Source organism: Zootermopsis nevadensis, unplaced genomic scaffold (assembly GCF_977971745.1).
Source record: "Zootermopsis nevadensis isolate Lab colony 2312 unplaced genomic scaffold, Znev_1.0 Znev_ptg000007l, whole genome shotgun sequence".
NCBI lineage: Eukaryota > Metazoa > Arthropoda > Insecta > Blattodea > Termopsidae > Zootermopsis > Zootermopsis nevadensis.
In genome coordinates, this window is record NW_028259139.1 from 14386544 (window position 1) to 14412822 (window position 26279).

The following is a 26279-nucleotide window of genomic DNA, read 5'->3' on the forward strand; positions in this document are numbered from 1 at the left end:
TTTTAGTAGCTCACACAAAAAGCGTCGAATTGGAGGATGATGGTGAACAATGAATTGTAAAGGATGTGGAAGGAAACGGTCGTGGCCTAATTTAAGATACTATCCCGGAATTTGCCTAGAGGGACTGAGGATAACCACGAAGAAAACAAGTGAAGATAGCCGGACTCCGGGCCGAGATTTGAACTCTGAACCTACAGAGACGACGAGACCGATCGACGATGACCTACATCGAAGTACGTCGATATATTTCGATGTTGGTTTATTTTAGGGGCTACTGTGCTTATGAAATTTACGTCGTTCGAACCCTGACGAGCTTTTTTATAAGCGAACGTAAGAACAGTTACACGTTTTGAAACATGAAGGCGTGTTGGCTTGCATATTACTTCGACCGCTGAAACAGTATTACAGGAATTATGACCGGTCTCAAAAATGACATATCAAACCATAAATACTGACGAGTTTCGAACGTGTCGCTTCGCACGTGAGGGCAAAGAATCTCTGAGATACGATGTAACTAACGACAAGACGGAGAGAAAGATTGTCGATGTCATAAATCATTGAAGATGGTTCTCCTTTGTTTTGTTGTGCCGTCTATCCTGGTAGAAGTTTACCAACGTTTCGGAGGTCCTCGCTGCCTCCGTCATCAGGGCGATCAGGCATATTGTTACCGTAGATAACACCGTACTTCTAAATCATTCTATAAGCTGACCTTCAACTTCTGCTGCGGGCATGTAAGACAGTGCCATTAAAACATATTCTAGACTCATAATGAAAAACCAAGACGCCTTGCCATTATCAAATTCTGCGTGGCTTTCCGTTTACCGCTGTCCAACTTTCACATTTTCCAGCTTCGCCAATGACGTAACTGTTTTACACAAACCAATATTTCTTATATCCTTCAAATCACCTTACAATGTCACAAATAATCCCGTCAAATTCTGTAATAGTATTCTTCTTGATCTATGAGAGTTTTACCACTAACTATCTTCCACTTACAATTGTAAAGCTTTGCAATTAAGTCCCGTTATATATTAAAAACAATTAAACGTTTGGTAAACATAACCTAAAATACATGTTTTAGGGTACACCAATGTTAACAAATATAGAATATTCTTAACATTTATTTTCATAGCACAAATGTGTCATCTTACTTGTAACTGCGTTTAAGTTTGTATCTCTGTCCAAACGTTCAGTGGTTCTGAAGTGTAAACGTCGTATTCGTTTCGTAGTTGTTGGTTTACCAAAGATGAATTTTTCGTGACGCGTGGGGTCGTCGGAAAGTTTTCAGTTGGTAACTCTTCCTGTGATGGTGGCGTCCTCTCCGTTTCAGCTCGCCACTGGATGTCCAGCACAGTCGGCACATTTATTCTTTGCCGAGAGTCAGTGTTACCAACTCTTGCATTATGGTATGACGAAACTTCCTCGGTTCCATATTTGTTTCTCGTAAGTTTTGAGATGTAGAAATTTAATTTCTGTAAAAGTTCCTCAGTTTACGCTCAACCCCGAAGATTGAGGACAGTTATTTTTTGGATGATCGCAACTTTTTTTTAAAACTTGGATATGTCCGTAACTGAGTCAGAGAAAATTAATGCGTCCAGTTGATAGTGTTTCGAACAAAAACAAAATTCTGTTCAATGTGAGCCATAAAAGACACACTGACCTTCCGTAACTTTCGCGCAAAATACACAACAAATATAATTTAAACTTAAAACAAGTGCGCCCCTTTAAGTACGATTCGGGTCAACAACAGAGTTGTTGCGGTAGGTTAGGAACACATTGCTATGTATTTCATGCATGTAAACGTAACGTAGCAGCAGTTCTACCACCAACTTCTTCCTGCATTAATTTCTCTCGCTCTTCCTCGTGGTCGGTCGATACATGCTCGCTCATTGTCTGTAAATCACGACAGAGTGCCAAGCCATCCAACCGCGCGTCCGATTTCGCGGTACGTTCATGTAACTGCTGCGTCGGTCTTGCAGGTTCCTGACACACGTATTTTATACTCCCCGCTGTGAGGCAGAATACACGGACAACCTATAAACCTGCAGGCACGGAGCAAACGTGTGAACCTAAAGTACTGTTCTGTAAAGCCAGCGACATCTCCAGTTCAAACTTGGAGGAACTTAACAGGGCAGATTGAATTCGGAAAAAGCCATCTACAATTTAGTTTAGCCTTTAAACGACAGGGATTTAAATGGCAAGTGGGAGGAGCCCTATTGAGTTTCTTTGCAGGTTTTTAAAATTTTGTGAACGCTCTACGGAAAACTTTAATTTTATCTAAATTAAACATGATAAATTTACCAAATAAAAGCCATATTTATTCGAATAGAACAGAGAATACATACAGTTCTTTAAAAATGCCGTTAATATCTTAATTGTCTAAATAGGCCTTACTAACTTTACTTTTTCTTTGGAAGCTTTTCGACGTTGTAGAAGCCATGGTTGTGAACTAATGACCACACAGAAAAATCTGTCTCCCCTTCTTCAGTGGATACACATTCTATTCACAGATCATGCCGAGGAATATGAGAAGCTTTGATTAGGGGCCGGAAAACGAAGCCGAAACCCACTTGACAATAACAATGTTTATTGCTGTTTATGGTTATAGTTTCCGGGTTAACAGCTCAGGCTGACCTTGTAAAAACCCTAGAGAAAGTAATTCAATATTTGCAGCCCCTAAAATAGGCCAAAAGACGTAGCCAAGTCTTCTTACAATGTTGCAAGTTTTGAGTTCCCCTCCGGGAACGTTCGTAGGGCTGACTACACAACTTACGTTCCCAGGCTGGGAACGTTAGTAAGATAAAGGTTAGAATCATGTAAAGTCCAGGTTTCTATTACAAAAAATTGAAATAAAGGAATTGCAGAAATGTAAATACAATTTTGTCTGTTTTCTGAGCCAATAACAAACTTTGCCTCCCACCAAAGGAAATAAAAGCGAGTCTGAAGGTGTTTGTGAAGTGAATGACAAGAATAATATTTGAATTTAGGAGGCAGCATTTAACAGCATGATGGAGAAAATTACGTAAGAAAAACTATATAACTGGTGAAAATAGCCGTGTTTTGGGATGTTAATCAGTGCGTATGGTAGATATTAATCGACGTTTCAGAGGGGCTAATTGTCTTAAGTATTATCGCCCAGATAATGCATGTTGTAAGCATTTCTAAAACGTCGGTCAGGACATTCGCTGGTAAATTTAAAATAATTTTCACTTCCGGGATCCCGGCTGGAACTGCATGACTCACCGCCAAGAGCTACAAGATTTTTCAGACACAATGCAGGTATCGCTTCATAAAAAACAATGAAATCGGCTTACTTATGTTCTAACAATTCCTTCGCGGGAACCGAAAAGTGACATTTGCGTCCATCTTTATCAGCATTTTGCCTTTCTGGACACTCGTATTAATAACGCCACTCGCCTATCTCAAAATCCCACAGAATCTATAATTACGTACAAAACGAGATGAGCATTAGTTTTAATTGGGGCGGTACGGTAAACCGGTGACACTTCTAATGAATTACGGCGTTTGGGACACGAGATCTGAATCTCTGGAAAGTCCACAGTGGTATAATTAGCCAACACTTTCAACGTGTGTTAATGATGGAAGTGTGTGTGATGAATCCTGGTGATGAGGGGGCCATTGAGTGGCTGGGTACCACGTGTAACTGATAAACACGTGTCTGGTAGCGTTGTAAAACTGTAATTTATGTTAGTGTGAAACTTCAGCTTTCATTGTGAAGAAAGGGCATGAACTGAGGGTGTCTGAAGACGAAGTTCTAGGAAACGTATTTAAATTTGACAAGAGAATTCATAATGTCTATTCTAAATCAACATAAATAGTTGCAACGTCAGGACAGACAGATGGAAAGAACTGTTTCAATACATTATTTTTAAAACAAAAATTTACAAATGGTTCATGGATAAGGAATCATAAATTCAAGAAACTAAAACACAGTTTCATCTGTCATTTTAAATAAAATAACGATTATAGTTTGGGAACTTTAAATATGGCTGACTTACGACTGTTTGCTTCTAAGACAAAGGATCACTCAAAGGGCAGGGAGTAGCAATTTGTGGGTCTTTGGTTGAAGATGGCGTTCATTGACAATCTTCAGGTACAAAAGGTTCAAAGATGACGCAGAGCCCCCTGGTTTGGCTGTTACAGGTCTGAGGCTTGTAAAAACGGAAACAGAATCCATCTTCCGAAAAGTTGTAGTTTGTTATTTTATTATTTAGACGATGGGCAAAGTCCAAAAAGGAAGATTTGTATATTATAACGTACCATCGTCAAAAGCCTTCAGATTTAGATTACTGCTCGATACAGGTTCTTGTCATCCACAGTAATAAAGAAATCTCTTTGCTATTAAACGTTTTTTTGTCTCATGAAGATGGTCATTTTGCAATTTCAAGAGTTAAACTCTACCTGATTCCGTATCAGATGTACGGTTGCGTCACTACGTGCTGACATTTCGCAGTCTTTCGAGTTACGTAATGTGCAAAGAAAGATATAGTATGACCATAAAATTTTGTGTCTCATAAACCAGATCAAAAATATTATTCAACTTCATTGTGGCACGATATACATTATTTAAATTCAGAAATTCTCATAAAATTCGTAGCCATCTGACTACATGTTATTTCGTGCGATTTTTTTTAGCAAAGGTGAAGTTATTACGAACCAAAGCCGCCTCAGAAAGAAATCAAAATTAAAGAAGTTAAAAGCAGATGAAATTAATTCTTGCTATTATTCAATTCATAGTCTTTTTTATTCCTATCTTAAAAGCCCCAACGTAAAAATATTCAAAACCATAATTTTGCTCGGGACCTTACATGAATGTGAAATTGGGTCCCTCGTATTAAAGGAACCTAGGGTGGATGAAATGTCAAGAGGCTGGAGAAAAATACGTCATGCGGTGCTGCATCATGAAGGTCGTGCGAATGGAAATGCTGAAAGGAGGCCATACGAGAGACAAATGTGGCGGGAGGATATGGACTAGATTCATGCAGCTCAGGATAGCGCCGGTGGCGGTCTCTCGTGAGGGCTTCCATTCAAAGCGGTAAATTTCTAGCCTACCTGAGCGAATAGCTGATCGGAGAACGCTAGTTAATTTTTTGGTCAATTCCCGTTCATAATTCGAAATTATATGATGTTCAAAATCGGATTTGCTTCTCTTCTTTTTCCTGGCGCTGTGGAAATATGTCAAGTCTCCGTCATTCTACGATTGCGAGTATTCGAAATTTGTTCGCCTTTTCCTTCTTTAGGAAATGAATGATAAATCTTCTCATGCCATCTATTGTTGAAGTACTTAAACATATTGTCACATTTACTTCGTCAACGCCATCTAGGAAACAGTAGTATCCATTTTAACAGCGAGATATTTCAGCGACAGTGCAGGTAATTTTATTGGTCAGTGTGTTTATTTAGCTAGAAGATTGGAAGAAATGAGGTTATTGTGGTTCTTCTGGTTTAGTAAAGATTTATTTTGAAACCTCCTACGTTATAAAAATGTCTGTTAAGAGCATGAGAGGTAACTTTCACGTAATTAATGAATATTATTAGCCATTTGTGATTCTGTTTCGAAAATGTAAAACGAGGGAAAAGAATTCAACTTATCATTAACCAGTTGTTCAGTCTATCAGTATCTTGCCAGCTCTTCACATTTGCGCCCGTCATTCTATTCTGCTAATCCCTGTACATTATAAAATTGGCCGTGAAAACGACGGGATAATCTAAAGCAGTACTTAAGAGAACATATTTTTATTGCAAAGTGCAACACGTAAACATCTGTTTTGCTGCGTTGTATAAGAAACAGGCTGTGGATGAATGAACATTTTTTCCTTTCAGCTGTCTTCTGTGTTGTAGCGCCGTGTATCCTGGTAGAAGTTTACCGACGTTTCAGATGTTCTTGCTGCCAGACTACACGGCGCTACAATCCAAAAAACCTCGTATCTTCTTTATTAATTTATTTCCCTGTATTGTTTCTGCAAAGCAATTATATACGTTAAAAATCATGTACATAGTAGACCACAGATGAACGATCAGCCTTGCCAAACATATGCTAAAGAGTTGAGGGCTTTGTTAATCTGCACAAAAATGATTATTACGCCCAAATCTTAATTCGTCATTCCTCTCGATCCATATTATTGTTGAATTCGACACTTTTATGTTTTGAAATATACAATACGATGTAATATTACAGTGCATATCGTTAACTTTTACGTAAATTATGAGACATCAAAATATGCTTCTTGTAAATGAAACAGCTAAATGCTAGTAAGAATTAAAGGTTAAATCTGCGTAATAAGATAAGACTGCACATTTTGATATCATGGTCTCTGTTGCTCTGGCCTTTCTATGGCATGAACGAAACTAATAAATTCTATTCGTGATTTTATTTTATTTTGTGAAACCGGCCTTGGTTTTTCTTAAACACAAATTGTTGCAATGATAAAGTACATAAAAGTATATAAAATGGTCATAAGTAAAAGACGTGCGCTCTTAAGTGATCTAATTATTTGCTTTTGGAAGTCGGGGTATTGTGTGGAAAGTGACTTACGTATTTGGTCTGATGTCGTGTCCTGTTCAAGCGGTGGTCTTGGCCTTGAACCGCCCCGGTGAGCTGTGCGCTGTATTCTGCGTTTCTGTGACGATGTTTGGGCCACGATTACGTCTTACATGTGATCGTCTGTGCCACAGTCATGGCGCGTGTTGTGTTTGATATTGGCTTGACTGTAAAACGTCCAGGAAAATCCCCTCTTGTTCATCCGGAGTATATAAGTGTTTCGTCAGTTCTTATGACCCATTTCTAAAATACAACGATTTATTTTGTTACATCCAATTTTATTAATATGTTTTTGTATATGTTTGGGAGAAACCTCGCCCAGTTTGACCAACATATTTCTTTACTGAATACCGCTGTCTTCAGAGTCGTTGAGCTGTGTAGTTTGGTAGAAGTTTTCCAACGTTACAGTGATGCCTACTGCCGTGAGAATCTGAATCTCACCACATTCTTATTGCAATCTGTGCATTTTAATCGATAAAAGCCACTGTTATTTACATTAAATCTGAAGGTTTTTATTATTACAATAACTAACTTCCTGGATATTCATTACCCATTGTCTTGATTTTCTTCTCATTTGTGTGTTCTGATGCGTGATTTTTGTTTGTCTCGTTGTTAGTACTGAATGCAATTCTTATACTAGGATTTTTAAATGTTATTATTGATTCTCCTTGTTTTTTTACCCATAAAATTGTTGTAATCCACTTTGTGTGTTTCTCTTTTCTCTCAGGCATTGATTTTGTTCCTCTGATCCCAATACGCTGTAGTTTAGAATGTGTTTTATCGTTCTTAGTTCTTCTTTTCTGATATGGGATAATTCTGGACAATCTGTAACGGGAAATTTACCGCTAAATATGTTATGTTCCAGAGAGTGGCAACAATGGTAATTTATAATTACGTTTGTGGCTCAAGGTTTTCTAGATTTACTGAACAGTAATTCACTGTTGTTGCTTTTGAGAGTTAAGAGTCTAAAAATCTGAGGGAATTATCTTGTCTCCATTTTACAGGGAAGATATAAGTACTGGTTCTACATTACTTTTTTTGAATGAAACGTATATAATGAGGACATCATCGACATGTCTTCAGTAATGTCGGATAATAAGATGGATGTAGGGGCCCCTACAGCTAATCCATTGGTTTGTTTGTAGACCTCATTGTCGTCATAAAAGTAGTTTTGATTTAAAACTAATTTTGTGAGGGTCGAAATTTGTCTAATTTCTAGGGCAGAAAGTTAATTTCGTTGCGTAAAAAAAAAGACGTACGAGTTGCAACTTGGCAGCCAACACAGGAAAGCCAGAGCCATTTTTAAATTAAAAATAAATACATCGATATAACATTACAATAAGTTTCTGTACCATTTTAAAGGATTTCGTATTTGTCGGGGAGTCCAATCCACGGCCATGACACCGGTAATCCTGAATGACTTTCGTGTTTTTCCTGGCCCCTTAAATAAGACACGACCGCTTCTTTCCATCGTTAATTATTCATAATTCATTCTATCACACAATGCCACATAATCTAAGCTACTAAAAACGTCGTTAAATAAACAACAAATAAAATAATATTTTGTCAGCAGATCCGTGCTCTTGTATGTGTTTACCAACGTTTCAGAGGGAGGCATCAGGGTTGAACATTGGAGTTGGAGAGGATACGTTACTCCGAAACGTCGCTAACCAGCCATATCCACACCGCATCTCAGCCTGGAAGACCGCATTCGACATCATCATGAGAACTCAAATTGCACTAGAAGTTGGTCATTTTACCGACAGAACACCGTTACCACATCACATTCGTTGTGAGTTCCCTATTAGGCGAGAGATGGCAAGACTTTCGTTACAACTACTACACATCCGTGACAGGTGTAACTTAACAGGAAACTGGAATGTGTAATCCGTGCCCTTTGGTGTATGTGGTCGCTGCTGGATTTTATGTTTTGAAAATAGTGGCGGTGATAGGTGTTTGAAGTATGGAAGGTCTGAGCCATGAAGAAGTACGTGTTATATTTTAATATGCATGTAAAAGAACCCTGAAGCACAGTCTAATGTGCTGAATACGTTTGCCAATATCTAATGTAACCTAACCTAATCATAAGAAAGAAGTACCCGATCATAAATCTATCTATAACTTGTTTTGCCTTGGATGACAAATTTGTCACGTCTTCCACCCTAAACTTCGATAAGCAATATAATTTATAGGATTTTCACCTTAATTAACTCTCATATGTGGCAATACTGGTAGAATATAGGTTTAATTATGCCTGAAGGTAGAAGCTAATATAGATAGGATACCAGGCAGGCTATCCAGACTGTCTTTTATCTTTTTAAATTCATCTTAAATATTCATGGTAATGAACTATGTTAATGACAATTCCTAAGTGACACAGTAATAATTAGGGGGTGAAAAACTGCAACATAAGTATCATTGCTGGTTTACACCTTGTTAAGTCATATAATACTTGTAATTTACCAAAACAATCACTTGGACCTTAAATGAATGTGAGAATTGTATCTCAACATATATCTTTTAAAGAATTGGTAAACCTGATTTGTGACAATTTTCCAAAAATCTTTTTGATGTTGCAAATTTTTAGGACTTGCACACCTAGCACTGATAAATCAGTGAGATAAAAATTGTATGTTATGTATGTTTATAGGTGCTATTCCTGATGATTTAAAATCTAGTTTCAACACAACAGACTATTATAAGAATTGAGTAAGATATTTTAGTGTTATGCAAAGTGAAACTTTATTTCTTGGGTTCTGCTAGTCCATGGTTACTTTCTGTGAGCATAAATTTGACTACTTAATTGCTGTATTTCAGAAACCCATTCAGTCATATAATTTTATAGAAATCCTACTTAATAGGTGTAATATGACAGTGATGTCACAGTAATGGTTTGTAATATTCATTTTCTATTATGTGTGCAGAAGCTGCGGCTCAGTGTTCTTAGAGATGTTTCCAAAATATGTCAAGAGGTGGGAGGACAAATAAAAATGGAGCTGGAAAAAGATGTTATCAATCTCATTGGTGAACTCATCTGGAAAAAAATGCGTGTGATCAGCCAAGACTTGGAACATTTTGCAAAGTGAGTCGTTGTACCTTAAGAAATGAGAAGATCTGTGAAGCTGTCATGATGCCTGCTTCCCTCTGTATGGTGAAGTAAAACTGTGGTGGGAGAATGTGAGGTGTGGCCAAATGGAGGTTAAATATGATCTTAACTGTGACATGTACAGTTCATTTAATTTTTGTCCTCTTTTGTTATTATTGATAACTTAAGAGCTAAGATTTTTGCTGTATTTTCAGTTGTAATTAATATATCAGATATGCATTAGTTAAAACAGGATTCCTCAAAAGATCATAATAAATTCCATACTAATAGAGTACAGTAAAAGTATCTGTGTAGACCTGAGAGCAATAAAATTCAAAATAGGGTTATATAAAGTAAATACTAATTGATTAAAAAATTATATTATTAATATGTGTTCAACATTTGGTGTAGGAACCACACTATTCACATAGGGAATTTGAAAATTCATCTCAAATTCTTTATTCTGGTAGCTTCTATTGGCCTTGTCTTGTTTATATAACTCTGTTCTTGTTTGAACTATGCATTTTACCAGCTCAGAAAGAATGTGAACACTATTATAAAGTTTTGACAGAATTTGCTGTACCGCTTTCTTAATTGCACCATTTTCTTTACTCAGACCTCCACCATGAAAGAACTTGAACATCCATGCTCTTCAAATTGATTATGACAAAATAAAATGTAACTAGCGTGAAAACACAAGGTAATGTTCCGTTAATTCTGGATGTGATGTAATTTAGACAGTCATCTGTTACCACCAGCCTGACTGGAAATGGGGTGGAATTGTACTTTGTGACATGTCATGCACTTTACCAAAATTGTTTATCTTTTTCACTTATTTCAGGCACGCTAAACGTACCACAATTAATGCCGAGGATGTAAAACTTCTTACAAGAAGAAATCCTTCTCTGGTAAATTTACAAGTCAGTACTGAATAATCATGAATAGAAGATGGCTGTCTTTTGGGTTGTAGCGCCGTGTAATCTGCTAGTTTACGAATGTTTCAAAGGGCCCTGATGGAGGGGGCAAGGACCTCTGAAACATCATTAAACTGTTACCATACTACATGGTGCTACAACCCAGAAGACAGCCGCCTTCAGACTCACCACCTTGAAAGTGTGAAATCCTACTTAATCATGAGTAATTTATAATAAACCAGTTGTAATTTTTTGAACAGCTGACTGCCGTAATTGAAAATACTTTAGTGAGATTTGAGATTCCCAGAGTGGCGAATTTCAAGAGGACTATCTTCTCGGAAGTCGTGCCATGTAGTCCTGATGATGGAGGCAGTACGCACCTCTGGAACATCAGACCATGTGGCACAACATGCCAGAAGGCAGCCTTTTGCAAAGTACTATTCTTCGTTGAGACTGATATTAACAAATTCCTTTGTTTCCACAGCGGGCAACAGTGTGTGAAATGGCCGATAAGGCAGCGAAGAAAAAGCGCCAAGGCAAAGAAAAAGCTACAGAGGAGTTATCTTGAGTTGGGTAAAACTTTACAAGGAAGTACTATCATGTTAAGAGTGTGAATTTTGAGATATAAGCTCGTTGCCATTCAAGCATGAAAGCCATCTAGTGAATGAAGTTAATGGTATGTGCTACTAAATAAATTTCATTCTAAGGACTTATAAGAGATAATGCTTAAATTCTGACATTTTACTTGAAGGTATAAATTATCCTGTTGATTCATTAAAACACACAGCAGAATGTGTGCATGTATAACATTTATGTAGATGGAATGTAAACCTTTTTGATTCAAGTAAATCCTTTTTCACCTAAACTGAACACATTTTGTGATTCTGACACATTACTACATGTAACAATCATTTAATCATCCTAACTGCCCTCATTGCAGCCCCTGATAATCTCTCGATAGTGCATGGGTAAGTGTAGAAGCTGTTACTGCTCACCTTCAACAGGGTACAGCATCAGACAAATTACATTCAGGGTCTTGAATACACCTAAAAAGTTGTCTATTCAATGACTCATGCAGCATCTGACTTTGACATTAGCCATACCTCAGTCTACCTTGAGACAAATAACAAAATTTAAAATCCTCATAATTCCGGTAAATTAGTATCCATCCCACAACAGCTAATTTCTTTCCAATTCCATACAAACTCTATGTTTGTCACAGTCCAAAGACCACGTCAATGTCAACGCCCTAACCACCATACATACGGAACAATGAATATTTGGTGTCACTGACTGGAGAGATTAAATCCCAAGAAACGACTTCACATTTCACAGTAATTTTTTTCCTCACTAATGCTGACATAAAACATAATAGCTAAGACAGCACACTTGGCAAATGCCCTTCCTTCATGCCAAATTCCAATAAATATATCATAAAACTACATCTTGGTGAAAGGTGTAAGTACCAGTATTTTGTAAACTAAAACTGAAAAAAGCTAAGTGCTGCAGTCACCAAGAACTTCACAGCCTGTAAAGGTATTGTAAATATTGTCTACAGATTGAGTATGTTGTGGTCCAGTTTGATTGCACGATTACAATTTATTAGCATAAGGTAAAATATGCCGTTCTCTGGTTCTTACGAGCACAGGGACTCCCAATGGGAATGACCGACTGGCTTAATAACATCAGTGTTTGCCAACTTGTTTGCTTCAGCTTCAAAGACTGCCCTCAGCACACATACAGGAAGGCATAAGCCTTGAGGAAGATCTGGGTAATGTCCTTCTAGAACTGACTCTGTACCTCGTAATTGACTCATTCTTTGTACTTGGCAGTGTATTTTATACACCCTAACATAAGCCCTACTTGACTGTCAATAATATTTGTCTCCGTGGTTGACAAGCAATTTTGATTCGTCCTTACTTAAGGTGTAAGTGATTGGAAGATTATCACATCGCTTTGGCTACACCTTGATAAACATTTACTAAACTGAATTTTATTTTTTGCCCCCTCAGAGTGTAGATATGTGCCTCTTCTGTTGACACCTGTAGAAGATAGCAGGGCAGTCCTGTGGCAAATGCACCTCACAGCTTCTTCTGCGCCTCCTTGCCAGCCACTGATATTCCCAGTGGGTGGAGGAGATGGCAGAGTAAACTTTTCTTGGATGAGGCTTCTTGGGTATGCTCCACCTCTGGCAATATACTGTATATTGCCTGGATACGACAAATTTCTTGTGGTCAATTCATGTGACCCATTCAACTGAGGGACACTCCATGACTTTCAGCAACATCCATTGACTGCCATATTTGCCAAAACAACTTTCTCAATTAACACGCTCATTAACTACCTATTCCAAATGGAAATCTCCGAAGGCTCGACAGATTCACACTCCATAGCAAAGTTCTGCAGCTCTCATATGAACTGACTAACCCCCACTCTGATGCCATTACCACTACAATGTGACATTTTAAATTTTAATAGCTCACTTCATAAATATCAAACAGGTGGTGGTGATAGGATGACAGACATGCCTTTACTGATACATTTGACAGCTGTTAAGAAAATTGTAGATTGGTTCAAAAGTCACAGACCACCTTCCTCCTCCCTTAGCAATGTAGGTGGTTGGACTGCAACTGGGGAGGTAAATTCCTGCTCCATTTCCTGATACGCTGTAGGGAGGCCCCTTGGATGTTGGTAGGGACTGTACCAATACACGTTGCAGTCACCGTTCCCGACACTACTCTTCTGCCTCCTCCCTGACTCGCATTACATCTACTCTGTATCGATGGTGCCTGATGTATGCATCAGCTGCTTCATACTGCCCACCAAAGACAACCACACATGAAAGTCATGTATTTACATGCAGTTTTATAATGAATACAGTGAAACCTCGATGCATCGTTTTCGGCGGGGGTGGGAAATAAAAACGATGAATGCGGGAAAACGATAGATGCGGGAAAGCATTAAAAATTTAAAAAAAAACAATGTTTCTCTTTCAAAGTTACTTCTTTTTACCAAAAAAGTCTTTAATGGACAACTGGTTTGTCGAAACTTTACGTTTTAGACCAAACAGAGCACTTTCCACGTTCAAAATGTTTTCCTCGTCACGTTCACTAATATTAAGCGCATAAAAGAACTTCACTTTCGCCAATGCAGCGTGTGCTTCATTCGTCGTCTTCCTCTTTCTCACCGCTCCAACCCCCTTTGCGGACAATAACAGGAAGAATGGAAATACTATTACTGCCGAACTCAACGAAACGTAGCTGTAGAAGACCCTGAACCGCTGGAAACGAGATAAACCAGAAGAATGAAAAGTGCCGCCAGCCTTTCCTTTGTACTTGTAATAAAAGCATTTGCGAAGAAATTCACACTGCACATGCCATCTGGCATCGCTGGAACGAAATATGAGTGCACCCTAATTAAAATCGTAAAATTTCTGACAATGAGCACCGCCATTCACTCCAACTATCACCCCTGCACCGCTGACCCTCATTCCAAAAGAATGTGCTGGTTGGGCGACATAACAGGTTACCGCTACTGTGTATTCCAAAAACATTATGCGTCTTTCGGTATTAATTTATCTCTAAACCCAGCATTTTAAATTCTCAGAAACGATCATTGCGGGAAAATTGTGGGCCGGGACTAAGGTTTTTGAACGATCGATGCGATAAAACGATAGTTCGAGGAACGATAGAAGCGGGAAAATGTAACATTATTTTATATGGGATGTATTCGGGACCGAACAAAACGGACGATGCATCCGGGAAAACGATAGTTCCGGGAACGATGGATAGAGGTTTCACTGTATATAAATTATAAACAAGAGAATGCAGATAATGTAAGCAATAAACATGTGATACTACAGTCCTGTAAAACAATCAAATTGGAAATAAACAGCATATTCTGTAGCAGACCATGAAGCATTAGCCCTTTGAAACGAAAATTCATATAAATATAATAAAATATTCAGTCTGTACCTCAAACACAATATTTCACCATTGGATAGAACAATGATTTAATGCTGTTAAGGACGTAGTCAGTTTACTCTAAAAATTCATACAAAACCCATAAATAAACTTTCTGGACAAAATACAGTTTGTCAATGTTGAAGCAGGTGGGGTCATTTTATCAAGATGATAAGAGGGGAATTATAACTTGAAAAATGCATTATTTTATGAAACTATGAAGCAGGATTTGATAAAAATCTTAGACATCTCTTCCCAATATAAGATCTTTATTGATCAGAAGAGGGGAAACCCAATTAGCAACAGAAGTTGTTGCTCTCATCTGCATTTTCTGAAACCAACTGATAAAATCTTAAGACACTTTTTTTGGATGTTTTTTTAATTCTCTTTAAATATCCGTCATCCATGCCTTTTCTCCAGTCACACAACACAGTAACTAATGCCCACATCTGGACAACTGCTTTTCTCCTTCAGTTCCATATTGTCAGAGGAATGTCTGTTTAAATCTTGAGCACTGATTATCACCGTCACAATAATAGGATTGAAAATTGTGGAGATTTAAAATGTGGCATTTACACATAATTCCTTCTTTACTGCGCACCCACCCCCCCACCATTACAGTGATACCCCACTGACTGATCAGTCACATGCAACAGCTGTACATTCTTAACAAATCAAATTATTTGCAGGAAGAACCCATTTTGTAATGTGCCACATGTTGATACTCGGTAAATGTAGTAAAACAGTTATCTAGATGGGGCTAAACTATTTGTGGAATACCCAAGTGTACGGAGTTTCTTGCCCATTATACAAATGAATGTTGAGCCAACAGTCACAGTTCTACAGCGTAAATACAGAAAAACAACTCCAATTATCTACACTTCATACTAGTTGTGGTTAGCTACAACTTCCAGCCATCCAAACAAAGAATCTCACCGATAAAATACCTTGCACGTCTTAAATCTTGATTCTCTGATTCCTGTACTGTGTTGGCAACTGCTCACTTGCATGTACTGAAGACAATACTTCGTGTAAAGCTATAATTCCTAAATCATGAACAACATTTTGAAAGTTGCTTAATACAAAACTTCTAGATGAAAAAATACTTTCCTTTATGCTACTTAAATATGGAGGAATATGTAACACAGGCTGCATCAAAGAAAACAGCAGTGTCATATACGCAACACCAAGTTATGTGAAAATAGAATCAATCTTATAACATATAACATTTTCCAATGAGGCACTTCCATGGGTGACAAAAACTGCGCTTTTAATCTGAAGGCAAATGTTTTATTTATGTGATATTAGTATTTCTATCACAGGCTTAGATGTGAATGATACCTTGCAAAGTTTACACTCAGATCACCAAGATTAAGACAGGCCATCGAACGGTACGCGGGGAAACATACTGAAATAACGAACACCCGAAATATATGACAGCTACCATATTTACATACAAAACCTTTGTTAACTGGTCATTTCTAAGTAACATAAAAATTTCCTCTTCAATGATTATCATTCAATTACCGTGTCAGAACACAAAAGAGGCAAATTAGTCCTTGTACTGAGTTCCAATTGCACGATGTTACACTGCAGTGATAAAACACTGGCCAAGTGCAAAAAAAACTGTTAACCCTCATCCGAAGTTAACGTACACATAACTGTATCTATAACGTCGTTCAGAACAGCAAAGGAAACCAACTAGCAATAATTCATATACCCTATGTGATATGGTACTTAAAAAGTTCTGTATAAATATTTTCAACATATCACCCTCACTGCTTCCTGGCAGTGTCGGTTTTATAATTGAATGGTAGTTCTCGTAAATAATGTTAAAATGAACCACACTGCCATGTTCCTTCTCCCACCCTCATCTCGTATGAGTTTCTTCCTTCATTTGCCTCAGTACGTAACAGGAAGATTCAAGACTGCTGCAATGATGGCCAGGAAGTGTAGCAAATCAGTCACCACAACTGTCATAAATTACAGTCATGACACTATCATAGTTTACAGAAACATCTGAAGAAGAGAACTAATCTAATTTATGTAATATGATATACTAATATAATACAATACAATAAAAAATCCTTGGGAACAAGGCAAGGAAACTCTTTGGAATCATATGTTATTTCACGTAGCAGCCTCAGTAAACTTCTGCAAATCACATCACATTATCCATCCAATAAACCAACAACTGCAAAGAATTAGAATTAGTGAAAGATCTTGAAGAGAAAGAAAACATCTACATACTGTAAGGGGGTGAAAATCTACCCAAATATTATTACAAAAATAAACCTAGATTCCTGTAGGAGGGATAAAACGATAATTATCAAACATACTTTGCGCGTGTATCAAGCATCTAGTATTTTTTACTGGTTTTGTGTGTGACTTACATTTCCACAACTTACATTTGACTAATACAAATGTTTTCACAGGTAAATGCAAGATCCAATGCATGGAGTAGAACAAGCTTGAACCAGTGCATTTCATTCCACCTGAAAGTGCGGACACATTCCGAGATTTATTCTTTGTAATTGCTGATATAGATTAGCGACACTTATCTTTCTAGCAATTCAACAAACAACTTCAACTTTCAGAACTATGCAGTAAAATATAGCTCAATAAGGTATTAGAATATGTTAACAGAAGGTGCTACACCATTAACAAAAATTAACCAACAAGAAGCTCCGTACAAATGAATATGCACCACAACATCCAATTAAGTTGATTGTAGGCTTATTCTAATCTTAGCATCCAAGTGACAATTCAAAATCCAACAGCAACACAAATACTAAATCCTTGCTCTGAAGTCTCTCTGAATTTTGCCTTGTTTTTTTCAAATTGCGAGTTACCCTCTCTAATTCTTTTCTTTCACTTCTAATGAAGTCTCTTTCCGACGAACTTTGTTCAACACTTTACATTACATAAACCAGAACTTGGCACTTCATTGAGACCATGACGTCTCACTTGTGGTGCATCTTCTGACGAGGGGAAGACTGGAATGCTAAACTCTGTCCAAGATCTTCGTACTTTTCAGCACCAAACTTTGGTCCATGTATCCATCACTCTCCAAGGATTCACTTCTTAATATCTAAAGTATTTTAAACTTTTTTGTTTTCTTAAATCCTAACTACTTTTGAGGCTGAAACATAGCATTCTAGCAAATATTTACAAGGAACTTAACAGTAGCAGAGTCAGGGTTACCTTCCGAATCTAACGGAAGTCTGTAGTTGATCCGTCTTGCATTTGCTTGCAGGCTCTCAGTATTTTATAGCCATCCCTTTCTTTCATTCTGATGTTCTTTTTTCGGAGAAAAGAGAGAAAAATCTAGTCTACAAAAAACACAGCACACTTTTATTAACACGACAACAAGAAAAAGACTTTTATGTTATTTTCACAAAAAAGTTGTGTAACAAAATAAAGTTTTCTTTTTTAGTTATTATCTTAATTTTTTAATATTCTTCACTATACTTCTTCATATGGCTTGGTTCCCTGTCCATAATACATTATTCTGCTAATTCAAAAACTGTATCAGGCATTCTTGCGGAGTGGAAGGACACTCAAACTGGGGCAAGACAGGCCACATGCATCCATTTGGATGCTGTTGTATGGTTCATCAATATGACAGTCCAATATTGACATAACTGGTGATGATTACACAAATTTAAAGAGTGGCTTTCCAAACCTAACATTTGGTTTTATCCCCACGTAACCTTAGAAATACGCTGCCTGAAACAATAAAACATCTAATTAAAGAATGCTGACCCAACAAAATAATGAAATGGAACCGAGAAAGATCCGCTAATACACGACCAACAGAAAGTTACATTTAATTGGATGATGGTGACGTCAATATCAACATGCCTACCGAATGAACAGACCGTCTTAGGAACGTTCATTTTGGAAAGATATTTAAAGACTAGGACTTCACTTTGTGAGTTGGTAGAGAGGAGGGGGGGAGAAACTAAGGGCACTTAAACTTGACCAATATTGGGGGCACATTCTCTTCTCCACTCTGATCACTGCCTGCCAGACACTGTCTGCCCACCCACTATGACTCAGCCTCTCGAACACTACAAACTACCAATCCTGTTCTAATGCAACTCACTGTTGCCACTCAGTTAACACCTAATTATGACTACAAACTACTCTTTTCTTTCACACAGAAAACATTAAACCAACACATCTGGACAAACACAACAACTAGTTCTTTTAGATTTACTGACATGAACTTAAATGACATGCACATTACAAAAGAAAAAGGCCAGGGAACTTACTTACTACTGTACAATAAAATGAAGACCCACCTTGACCTAAGTTCTACATATGGAGTCTCACATCAGAACATTAAGTGAAACTTGGATTTTCCCCCTTAAAAATCTACAAATTTTTTTAACCTCAGTCAGAACTTGTTTTAAAAAAAAGACACAATGTTACCAAAACTACCAATAATCCAATATTCCTACACTACATCTAATGGAAAAGCAGCAATGGCATCCAAATTCCACTCAGTTACATTTACAGTACAAACTATTTCTACAACTTTTTTCCCATTTCTAATAACTGTACCTAAATTCTAATTCTTGCACCACGATTTATCAGGTGCAACTTTCACACTTCCTCGTAAAGCTGTGAGTTGTGTTCCTTACAATGTGGAAACCAACATTGAAAGTCCTTTTTATTTTATTCACATCATGATCCATCAAGATGGAGTTGCACGCAAGTGTCCGTCTGTGCATCTGGTTGTTTCTTACAAACGAGAATAGTGGAATATAGTTTTGTCATCTCAACTAACAAATAAGTCTCTTTGTGTAAATGTCAAAACCCTTAAAAAAAAGTGTATGCTTCTGTATTCTGCCTTCCTCTTCTTCTTCTTCATGAAACACATACTTGCGTAAATACAACACACAATTTATTTTTAATCTTCAGTATGGATTCTTGTGTCAGTAATGTGATCCTTAAAAAATAGTTACCATCTTACCATTGATTCAATTGTACCAAAATAAACTAAATCTCTCTTATTTTTACTTCACCAATTTCGACGTTGTAAAATCTTTCCGCACTTCTGAATGCAGTAACACTATGAATGTACTACAGCAATATTAGCTCTAAATTTCTAGTAAAACCTGACATTTCAAAGATCCTTTTAAACAGTAATAACTCCAGAACTGATTTATTAATGGCACCAACCAACTGATCTGAGCTACTGGGTGTCACAACCAACAAACCAGAATCTGGAAAAACTGATAAATATATTTGCCTATAATATGAACGAATTCAATTATCCATCAAACAATCACAACTTAACGGTGTGTTAGTATATGTCAGTTACCAACCAATTAACTATAAAATCTATAGTTGGTCTTATTGTTTTTGGTTGAGAGCTGTTTGCTTAATATTCACTATATCATCAGTTCGTCATTCATTCACTGCATAATTACAGCGGCGTATTTTAACACCAACCCTTAACTGAAGCTATCATTTCCACTAAGAAATCTATATTGATTTCTTACGACTTTAAATGCTTCTTCTAACCTGAAAATTATGCAAAAATCTATATTTACTATCACAAAAAAGGTTCATAGTAAGGTATTGTAAGTAACCAAATGGAGGTCCCTTTTCAAGTCATGTCAAAAATAACTTTACAAATATGATTCAGTTAATTCGGAAATATTAAAACCTCTTGCTACAGGATCAATGTGTGTATCTCCATCAGCATCCACAGCTTTAATCACATAAAGAACTAGGCTCAATTCTAGATCAACTGAACATACATTTTTGAACTGCTACAACACTGAAACAATTAGCAACTAGAAGATAAATTTGGCTTCTTGATTAGTATTTTATAATATATATATTTCCCTGTCTTTGAATTATCATGAAAAGGCACAATATCTAAAAAAAATATGTCTTTAAAAAAAGAACGAAATAGTTTAAAAACTCGTTTCACGTATGGTTGATATAGGCATTTTCATAAAAAAATATTTCAACATTGGAAAAAACTCTGCACTAACAACAGTTAAAGTCGTAGAAAAATATGAAACAAAAACAAAAAAAATTTACTACAAGGCAACACAGTTAATGCTTGCCATTTGACTGGAATGTGACAAAATTAAAGGTATGGCTCATTCGGTTCTCCATACAGTATCGCTGATAGTTTTGCTTCCTTCCGTCAGCAAACTAGGCCACAAATCTCTGGCCAATATTGGCAAATCACATAGCAATCTCTTTTTGGAAGAAAGGAGATGTGAACTGTTCAACAAATAACAGTTTTCCCTCCTCAACACCACAGAAATCTAAAGAGTGTGTCAAATGATCAACCGTGCTAAATAGCAATAAGCTTGTTGCTACAAAAGTGTCCAATATTTGCAGTTTTGACTAATTACTTCACATAAGAAAAATCAGTGAAGTTAATAAATTCAAGTCTTAATTTGATCATTTTCAAAATAAGCATGAACAATGGACAGCCTATAAATTTTGATAACCTAATGTAGAGTTCACATTTTGATATAACATCTTAAGATAGAATGGCATTCTGAGAAACAATTATCATTCCCATCTACAGTGCTGGTATTAGATTTGGTTCAGACAGAAAACAAACCACAAACCCCCCCCCCACCCCACCCCCCAAAAAAATTAAACTCGTTCAAGTTTTAGCTTTGGAAGGTATGTCGGAAGAAATCTTTGATGTGAGCAGCAGTTTTGTTACTTTTTGCGGGTTAACAAACCCTACCATATTTACTATTTTCTTTAGTACGCTTTCACGGCTGCAGAATGTTCCATGGCACGATTAACTACAAAATACCAAACACGTGTATTTATTCTTACTGTTTCTCACTTGGGTAGCAAGAAACAGAAAAAGAACTTACCAGAGCAGAGGTCCAAATACTACTACCAATGTCTTTCAGAAAGTGTGTCATGGGTGAAATAAATACTATTCTCTAGCCACAAATGAGTGAGTTCTTGATCCGTTCAGTTTTCTTCCCCTACCCAGTTTCTAATTATACATTACACATATTTCACACTATACGAAGTTCAAAGGCTAGCAGATATTAAAATGAAGCTACGAATTTTCATCATAACTTGGCACTGTGTCATTCAGAAGAAACAAAGTTCACAACGAGAAACAGAACAATTTTTGGCGCTCCATGCTGCGGTGAAACTGGCATAGGATGAAGTAACTCGCATTAAGAGAACGCACCAAAACTAGCACCAGTATTACATGTCAATAAATTCTAAACACAACAAAATTGTTTAAACAGTAAACAATTCTTCTTAATGCTTTAAGCAAGTAACTACTGGCATAAATACTCGAACAGTATATCATGAAATACGTTTCAGATTAATACGATCTGACAGAAGACAATATATTCATCGTCTTTCCAAGATGATATGCTTATTACATTGGTACTGAATGCTATACCACCCACTGATGACATGCATGGTATTTTATCAATCAAATTTCAATGCCATGGAAAAATTTGACAACCACTATCCATATTAACAATAATTCTAACCTCGTCTGCAATTCAAAAGCTAATAGTAATTATAATAAAAAATACGATACAACTGGAAAAATCGACAGCATAGCTAAACATATCTTCACACTACAATAAAAATTATGAACTATCTTATTATATATATTTGTTTCTTATTTTGTTTCACTGATAAGCAGATGGTGGCAAGTCCGGGGTTCGTTCTAGAATGTGGCAATTCTTCATGTTCTTCATTCTCCTGCAGTCCATCCAATTGGGTTGCTCAGGTCACATCTTGTCAGGAAATCTTATCTTTCCTTCACAATAAAAAAATTCCATCCATTCAAGTCTCAACATGGTTTCTCCATTCATTTGCCAAATGGATTCTGTAACATTTCTAATAAAATCTGAAACAGAAATGAATTAAATTATTTGCAGACAAATCAGAATTTTTAAAATGCACAATCAACAACTATTTAACACAATATGAGACAAATTACAGCAATCCAGTATCATAACAAGGCAATGAAAACTTGAAATCTGAGCTGCTTAGCAATCTGCAAATTTACACAATGACACAAATTGAAGATGGCTGTCTTCTGGGTTGTTTTTGTGCAACAACCAAGACGACAGCCATCTCACTGCCATGATAACCTGAAATATTTAAAAAATATGTATCCCCCCTCCACCCAGTATTCTTACTCTGACTAACACGAATCAGGGCAGGTTATTCACGAAAGTGATTGATACTGCCTACTGGTTAGATGACAGTAGTGAAATTCCTGTTAGGGGCACAGATTTTTCTCTTCACATTGCCCATATCAGGTCTGAAGACTGCTCGGCTTCCTACGCAAACGGTAGCAGGCGCTCTCTCCAGGGGTAAGGAATTCAAAGTATTAGCATGACCACTCACACCTACCTATTTCCAAGCATAAGAATGCATAGAACTTGCCAATGTCTTAATGTTGTGGTGTTTATATGAGGTCTGTCAAAAAAGTATCCGACCTTATTTTTTTCCCGCGGTAAGTAATGGCGAAAAGGTGGGGAAACTGAGCGTAGTGGTAGAAGGGACTTTCATGTGCATGCGTGATTTTTTGCTTCCTTGCAGCACCGCTGGATGCGTCTGTCTGTGCCAGATAGCGAAGTGGTGTAACACGTGTTCGTCGCATTCTCGTTTCGCTCAAGATGACGGAACGCTTTGAGCAGCGATACTGCATCAAGTTTCGTTAGAAACCTGGGGATACCCAAGCGGAAACAATCCGCAAAATTCAGCAGGCTTTCGGCGATGATGCAATGGGGGTCACTCAAATTAAAGAGTGGTTCAACAGCTTTAAAGATGGCCGGATGTCGGCAGACAGCGACCAGCGTTCCGGGAGACCGTCAACGAGCCGAAATGCTGATGTCATTGACAAAGTGCGGACATTGATCATGGAGGACCGTCCGGGAAATTGCTGATGAGGTTGGGATCAGCAGAGATTCCGCAAACACGATTTTAACTGAGGGTTTGGGCATGCGAAGAGTGGCGGCAAAATTTGTGCCCAGGCTGCTTTCGCCGGAGCAGCAACAACTCTGCCTTGAGGTCGCACAGGACATGCTGGAGTGCGCCAATAGGGATACTGAGTTTCTGAAGACTGTGATCATTGGTGACGAGTCGTGGGTGTATGGATATGACCCGGAAACCAAGGTCCAGTCGTCACAATGGAAGCATCCAACATCCCTGAGGCCCAAAAAAGCACGACAGGTTTGGAGCAATGCGAAGGTGATACTGACTGTTTTTTTCAATTACCGGGGTGTTGTGCATCATGAGTACGCACCACTAGGCCAAACTGTCAATAAGGAGTACTACCAAGAAGTACTCCGTCATCTTCGTGATGCAGTTCGGCGCAAGAGACCAGAGCTGTGGGACGCACGCAACCGGCAGCTGCATCATGACAACGCCCCAGCTCATTCATCACACCTGATCCAGGGTTTACTGGCCAAGCACGGCATTCCGCAGGTTTGCCAGGCTCCCTACTCTCCTGACATGGCTCCTTGTGATTTCTGGTTATTCCCGAGAATGATGACACTCCTAAAAGGCTCCCGTTTTGACAGCCGCTAGGACATCATACAGAACGCGACGGTGCAGATGCACACCGTTCCAAAACAAGCCTTCCAGAATTGCTTCCAGCGATGGAAAGACCGCTGGACTAAGTGTGTGGAGTCACAAGGGGCCTACTTTGAAAGGGATTAGGTATTGTAACCCCCGAGATACAGAACTTTGTTTTCCCGGCCCAACGTCGGATACTTTTTGGACAGACCTCGTATACCAGGACAATTGTACCTTTGACTTTTATTTCACTTATCCTGGTACTTAAATGCTTACAATAACCTCTAGAAATGTTATTAGCACCAAACAAGCAGATTGAAGTGGAAATTAAAGACAGGAGATGTTCAGTTACAAGGTATTTCTGTGTTTTACACCAAGAATCAATATTTTGTTCTACAAAAGGCAGAAGTAAAGTGAAACCGCACATTAATATAATGAAGAATGCCTTCTTTGTCACACGTGCTAAGTATGAAACTATTTGTTATGCTCTAACACAGTCAGCAATATGATATGGATGAATTACTATCTTCTTAGTATTTAATAATTAACAGCTACTGAGCATGTAAAGAAAAGAGAAGTGTTTTTATTATTTCCTTTGAAAAATTCTCTTTTCAGCCCATCCTATTGCAGGCAGCTCAATGAATGAAGCTGTGTACTGTAGCAAATATAGTACTATCTCCTAAATAAAACTGTAAGCCAAGTAGCTCAGTCAGTATAGTGACTGGCTACAGGATGGGCGATCGGGTTTCTAACCCTGATAGAAGCAGTGGATTTTCTTCTAGCCTCCGAGTCCAGACCAACTCTGAGGCCCACCCAGACTCCTGTCCAATGGGTACTGGGGTCCTTTCCCAGTGGTAAAGCATGGTTGGGGCATCAGCCACCCCATTCTGGTGCCGAGGTTGAGAATGAGTAGGAGCTATACCTCCTGTCCTCTAAATGCCAACACTGGCATGTAACAGGATGGATTTCACTAAATAAAATTTCCCTTTGTATTACAAAACTTTTCATTCTATAACACTGCTGAAAAGGAAAGTTTAGTGTTTAAACCCATGCAGTATAGACCTCTGATATGTTAGGTACATCACCTTACACACTTGTAAATAATTTACCAACAAAATAATTAAGCGTAAAAATTGACACAAAGAACTGTGGTTATAAGAAGTCTATAGTATCATGCAAGAAAATATGCACAGTTTTTTCGTCACATTTCAATACAGTGGAACATCAATATAACGTGGGTTTCGGGGGGACAGCTTCAGTATCCGCGCTGTATGTGAATTTGACATTTATATAATTTTGGAATCCCTGATATTATATATATTTATCTAATGACTTTAATACATGAAATTTAAGGTACAGTTCAAACTTATGTTTTACCAATGCTACTGGCACAGACCACTCTAAATGCTCGAATACTGATGGTTGGAAAACCATCTTACACTTTTTCGTTACACTTTTTTGCCGAATGACCCTTCCTCATAGACGTATTTACGTCAAAAAAAATAGCATCAGAACAATGCAACTGTTCCTGTTTCAACCAAACGTGGTGTTCACTAAATTTTGCTGTTTGAATAAAATAGCCACAAGGTTAAAGAAACCAGAAATATACCTGATCATAGTGGACTATGGACTTTGACCTCTGTACCCACACACTATAGCAAGGAATGTTGCAATAGTCTTACAATGTAACCAAAACAATTCATCAAAATTTGTATGACGTAAAACATGTAATCGTATTTGGGGACATGATCACAGCCGCAGTATATCGAGGTTCTACTGTATATAAATCCCACTTTAGTAAGAGCTTGTGTTAAGAAACACCAGCACATCTTCATGCCTGAAATCAAATGTTAGAAATGTCAAGAGAAAGTAGATGGAACAATATTTTGATGTAAGCTTGTGTCTGTCCATACACATAAAAACTTCCAACTGCATGTTCCTAGAAATATGTATACAAAATTAATCAAAAGCAATTATGTGCCATGACAGTAGTAGTATGCCGCCCCACCCCCACCCCCAAATGCCACTCTCATGTCAGAGTGGCAACTGCCGACAATGACATAAATAAGAAATCTGGTATAAGCAAGATTGTGAAAGTACCTTCGAAAATGTTATACAAGTAACAAGACTCGTAAGCCAGCCGTATCAGAGGTGGGCAGGGAGTTTACACATTAAGACTGATTGGAATGTATATG

At 37.7% G+C, this 26279-nt stretch overlaps 2 protein-coding genes and 1 long non-coding RNA gene across 15 annotated transcripts in view; 1 reads left to right on the forward strand and 2 right to left on the reverse strand.

Moving 5' to 3' along the window:
* Positions 1-6903, reverse strand: part of LOC147874632 (uncharacterized) — a 36480-nt gene extending 29577 nt beyond the window's left edge. Inside the window, exon 1 of the long non-coding RNA XR_015533961.1 lies at positions 6557-6903. This is a non-coding gene — a long non-coding RNA (uncharacterized LOC147874632). The remainder of the gene's footprint in view (positions 1-6556) is intronic.
* Positions 6904-8402: 1499 nt separating this feature from the next.
* On the forward strand, positions 8403-11426 carry LOC110833543 (centromere protein S). Of its 3 annotated transcripts, none has more exons than XM_022071742.2 (4): positions 8403-8549; positions 9487-9644; positions 10489-10567; positions 11046-11426. In XM_022071742.2, the coding sequence occupies exons 1-4, from the start codon at positions 8526-8528 to the stop codon at positions 11127-11129; spliced, it is 345 nt and encodes a 114-aa protein (XP_021927434.1). In that variant the 5' UTR covers positions 8403-8525; the 3' UTR covers positions 11130-11426. The 3 variants fall into 3 exon arrangements, with proteins under 3 accessions (XP_021927434.1, XP_021927435.1, XP_021927436.1); XM_022071743.2 differs by having other exon boundaries at positions 10489-10555; XM_022071744.2 differs by lacking the exon at positions 10489-10567.
* A 3349-nt stretch (positions 11427-14775) lies between these two features.
* The window catches only part of shep (RNA binding motif single stranded interacting protein alan shepard), a 148486-nt gene continuing 136982 nt past the window's right edge, over positions 14776-26279 (reverse strand). For all 11 annotated transcript variants that reach the window (XM_022071759.2, XM_022071757.2, XM_087344423.1 and 8 more), the window contains one exon: positions 14776-22405. In XM_022071759.2, the coding sequence (XP_021927451.1) occupies positions 22396-22405 (10 nt within the window). In that variant the 3' untranslated portion in view covers positions 14776-22395. The remainder of the gene's footprint in view (positions 22406-26279) is intronic.

Coding starts and splice junctions, on each gene's coding strand:
- LOC110833543 (XM_022071742.2), top strand. CDS start 8,526: ATGGAAGGTCTGAGCCATGAAGAA. Junction 8,550..9,486: donor AAGGTCTGAGCCATGAAGAA/GTACGTGTTATA, acceptor TTATGTGTGCAG/AAGCTGCGGCTCAGTGTTCT. Junction 9,645..10,488: donor GACTTGGAACATTTTGCAAA/GTGAGTCGTTGT, acceptor CACTTATTTCAG/GCACGCTAAACGTACCACAA.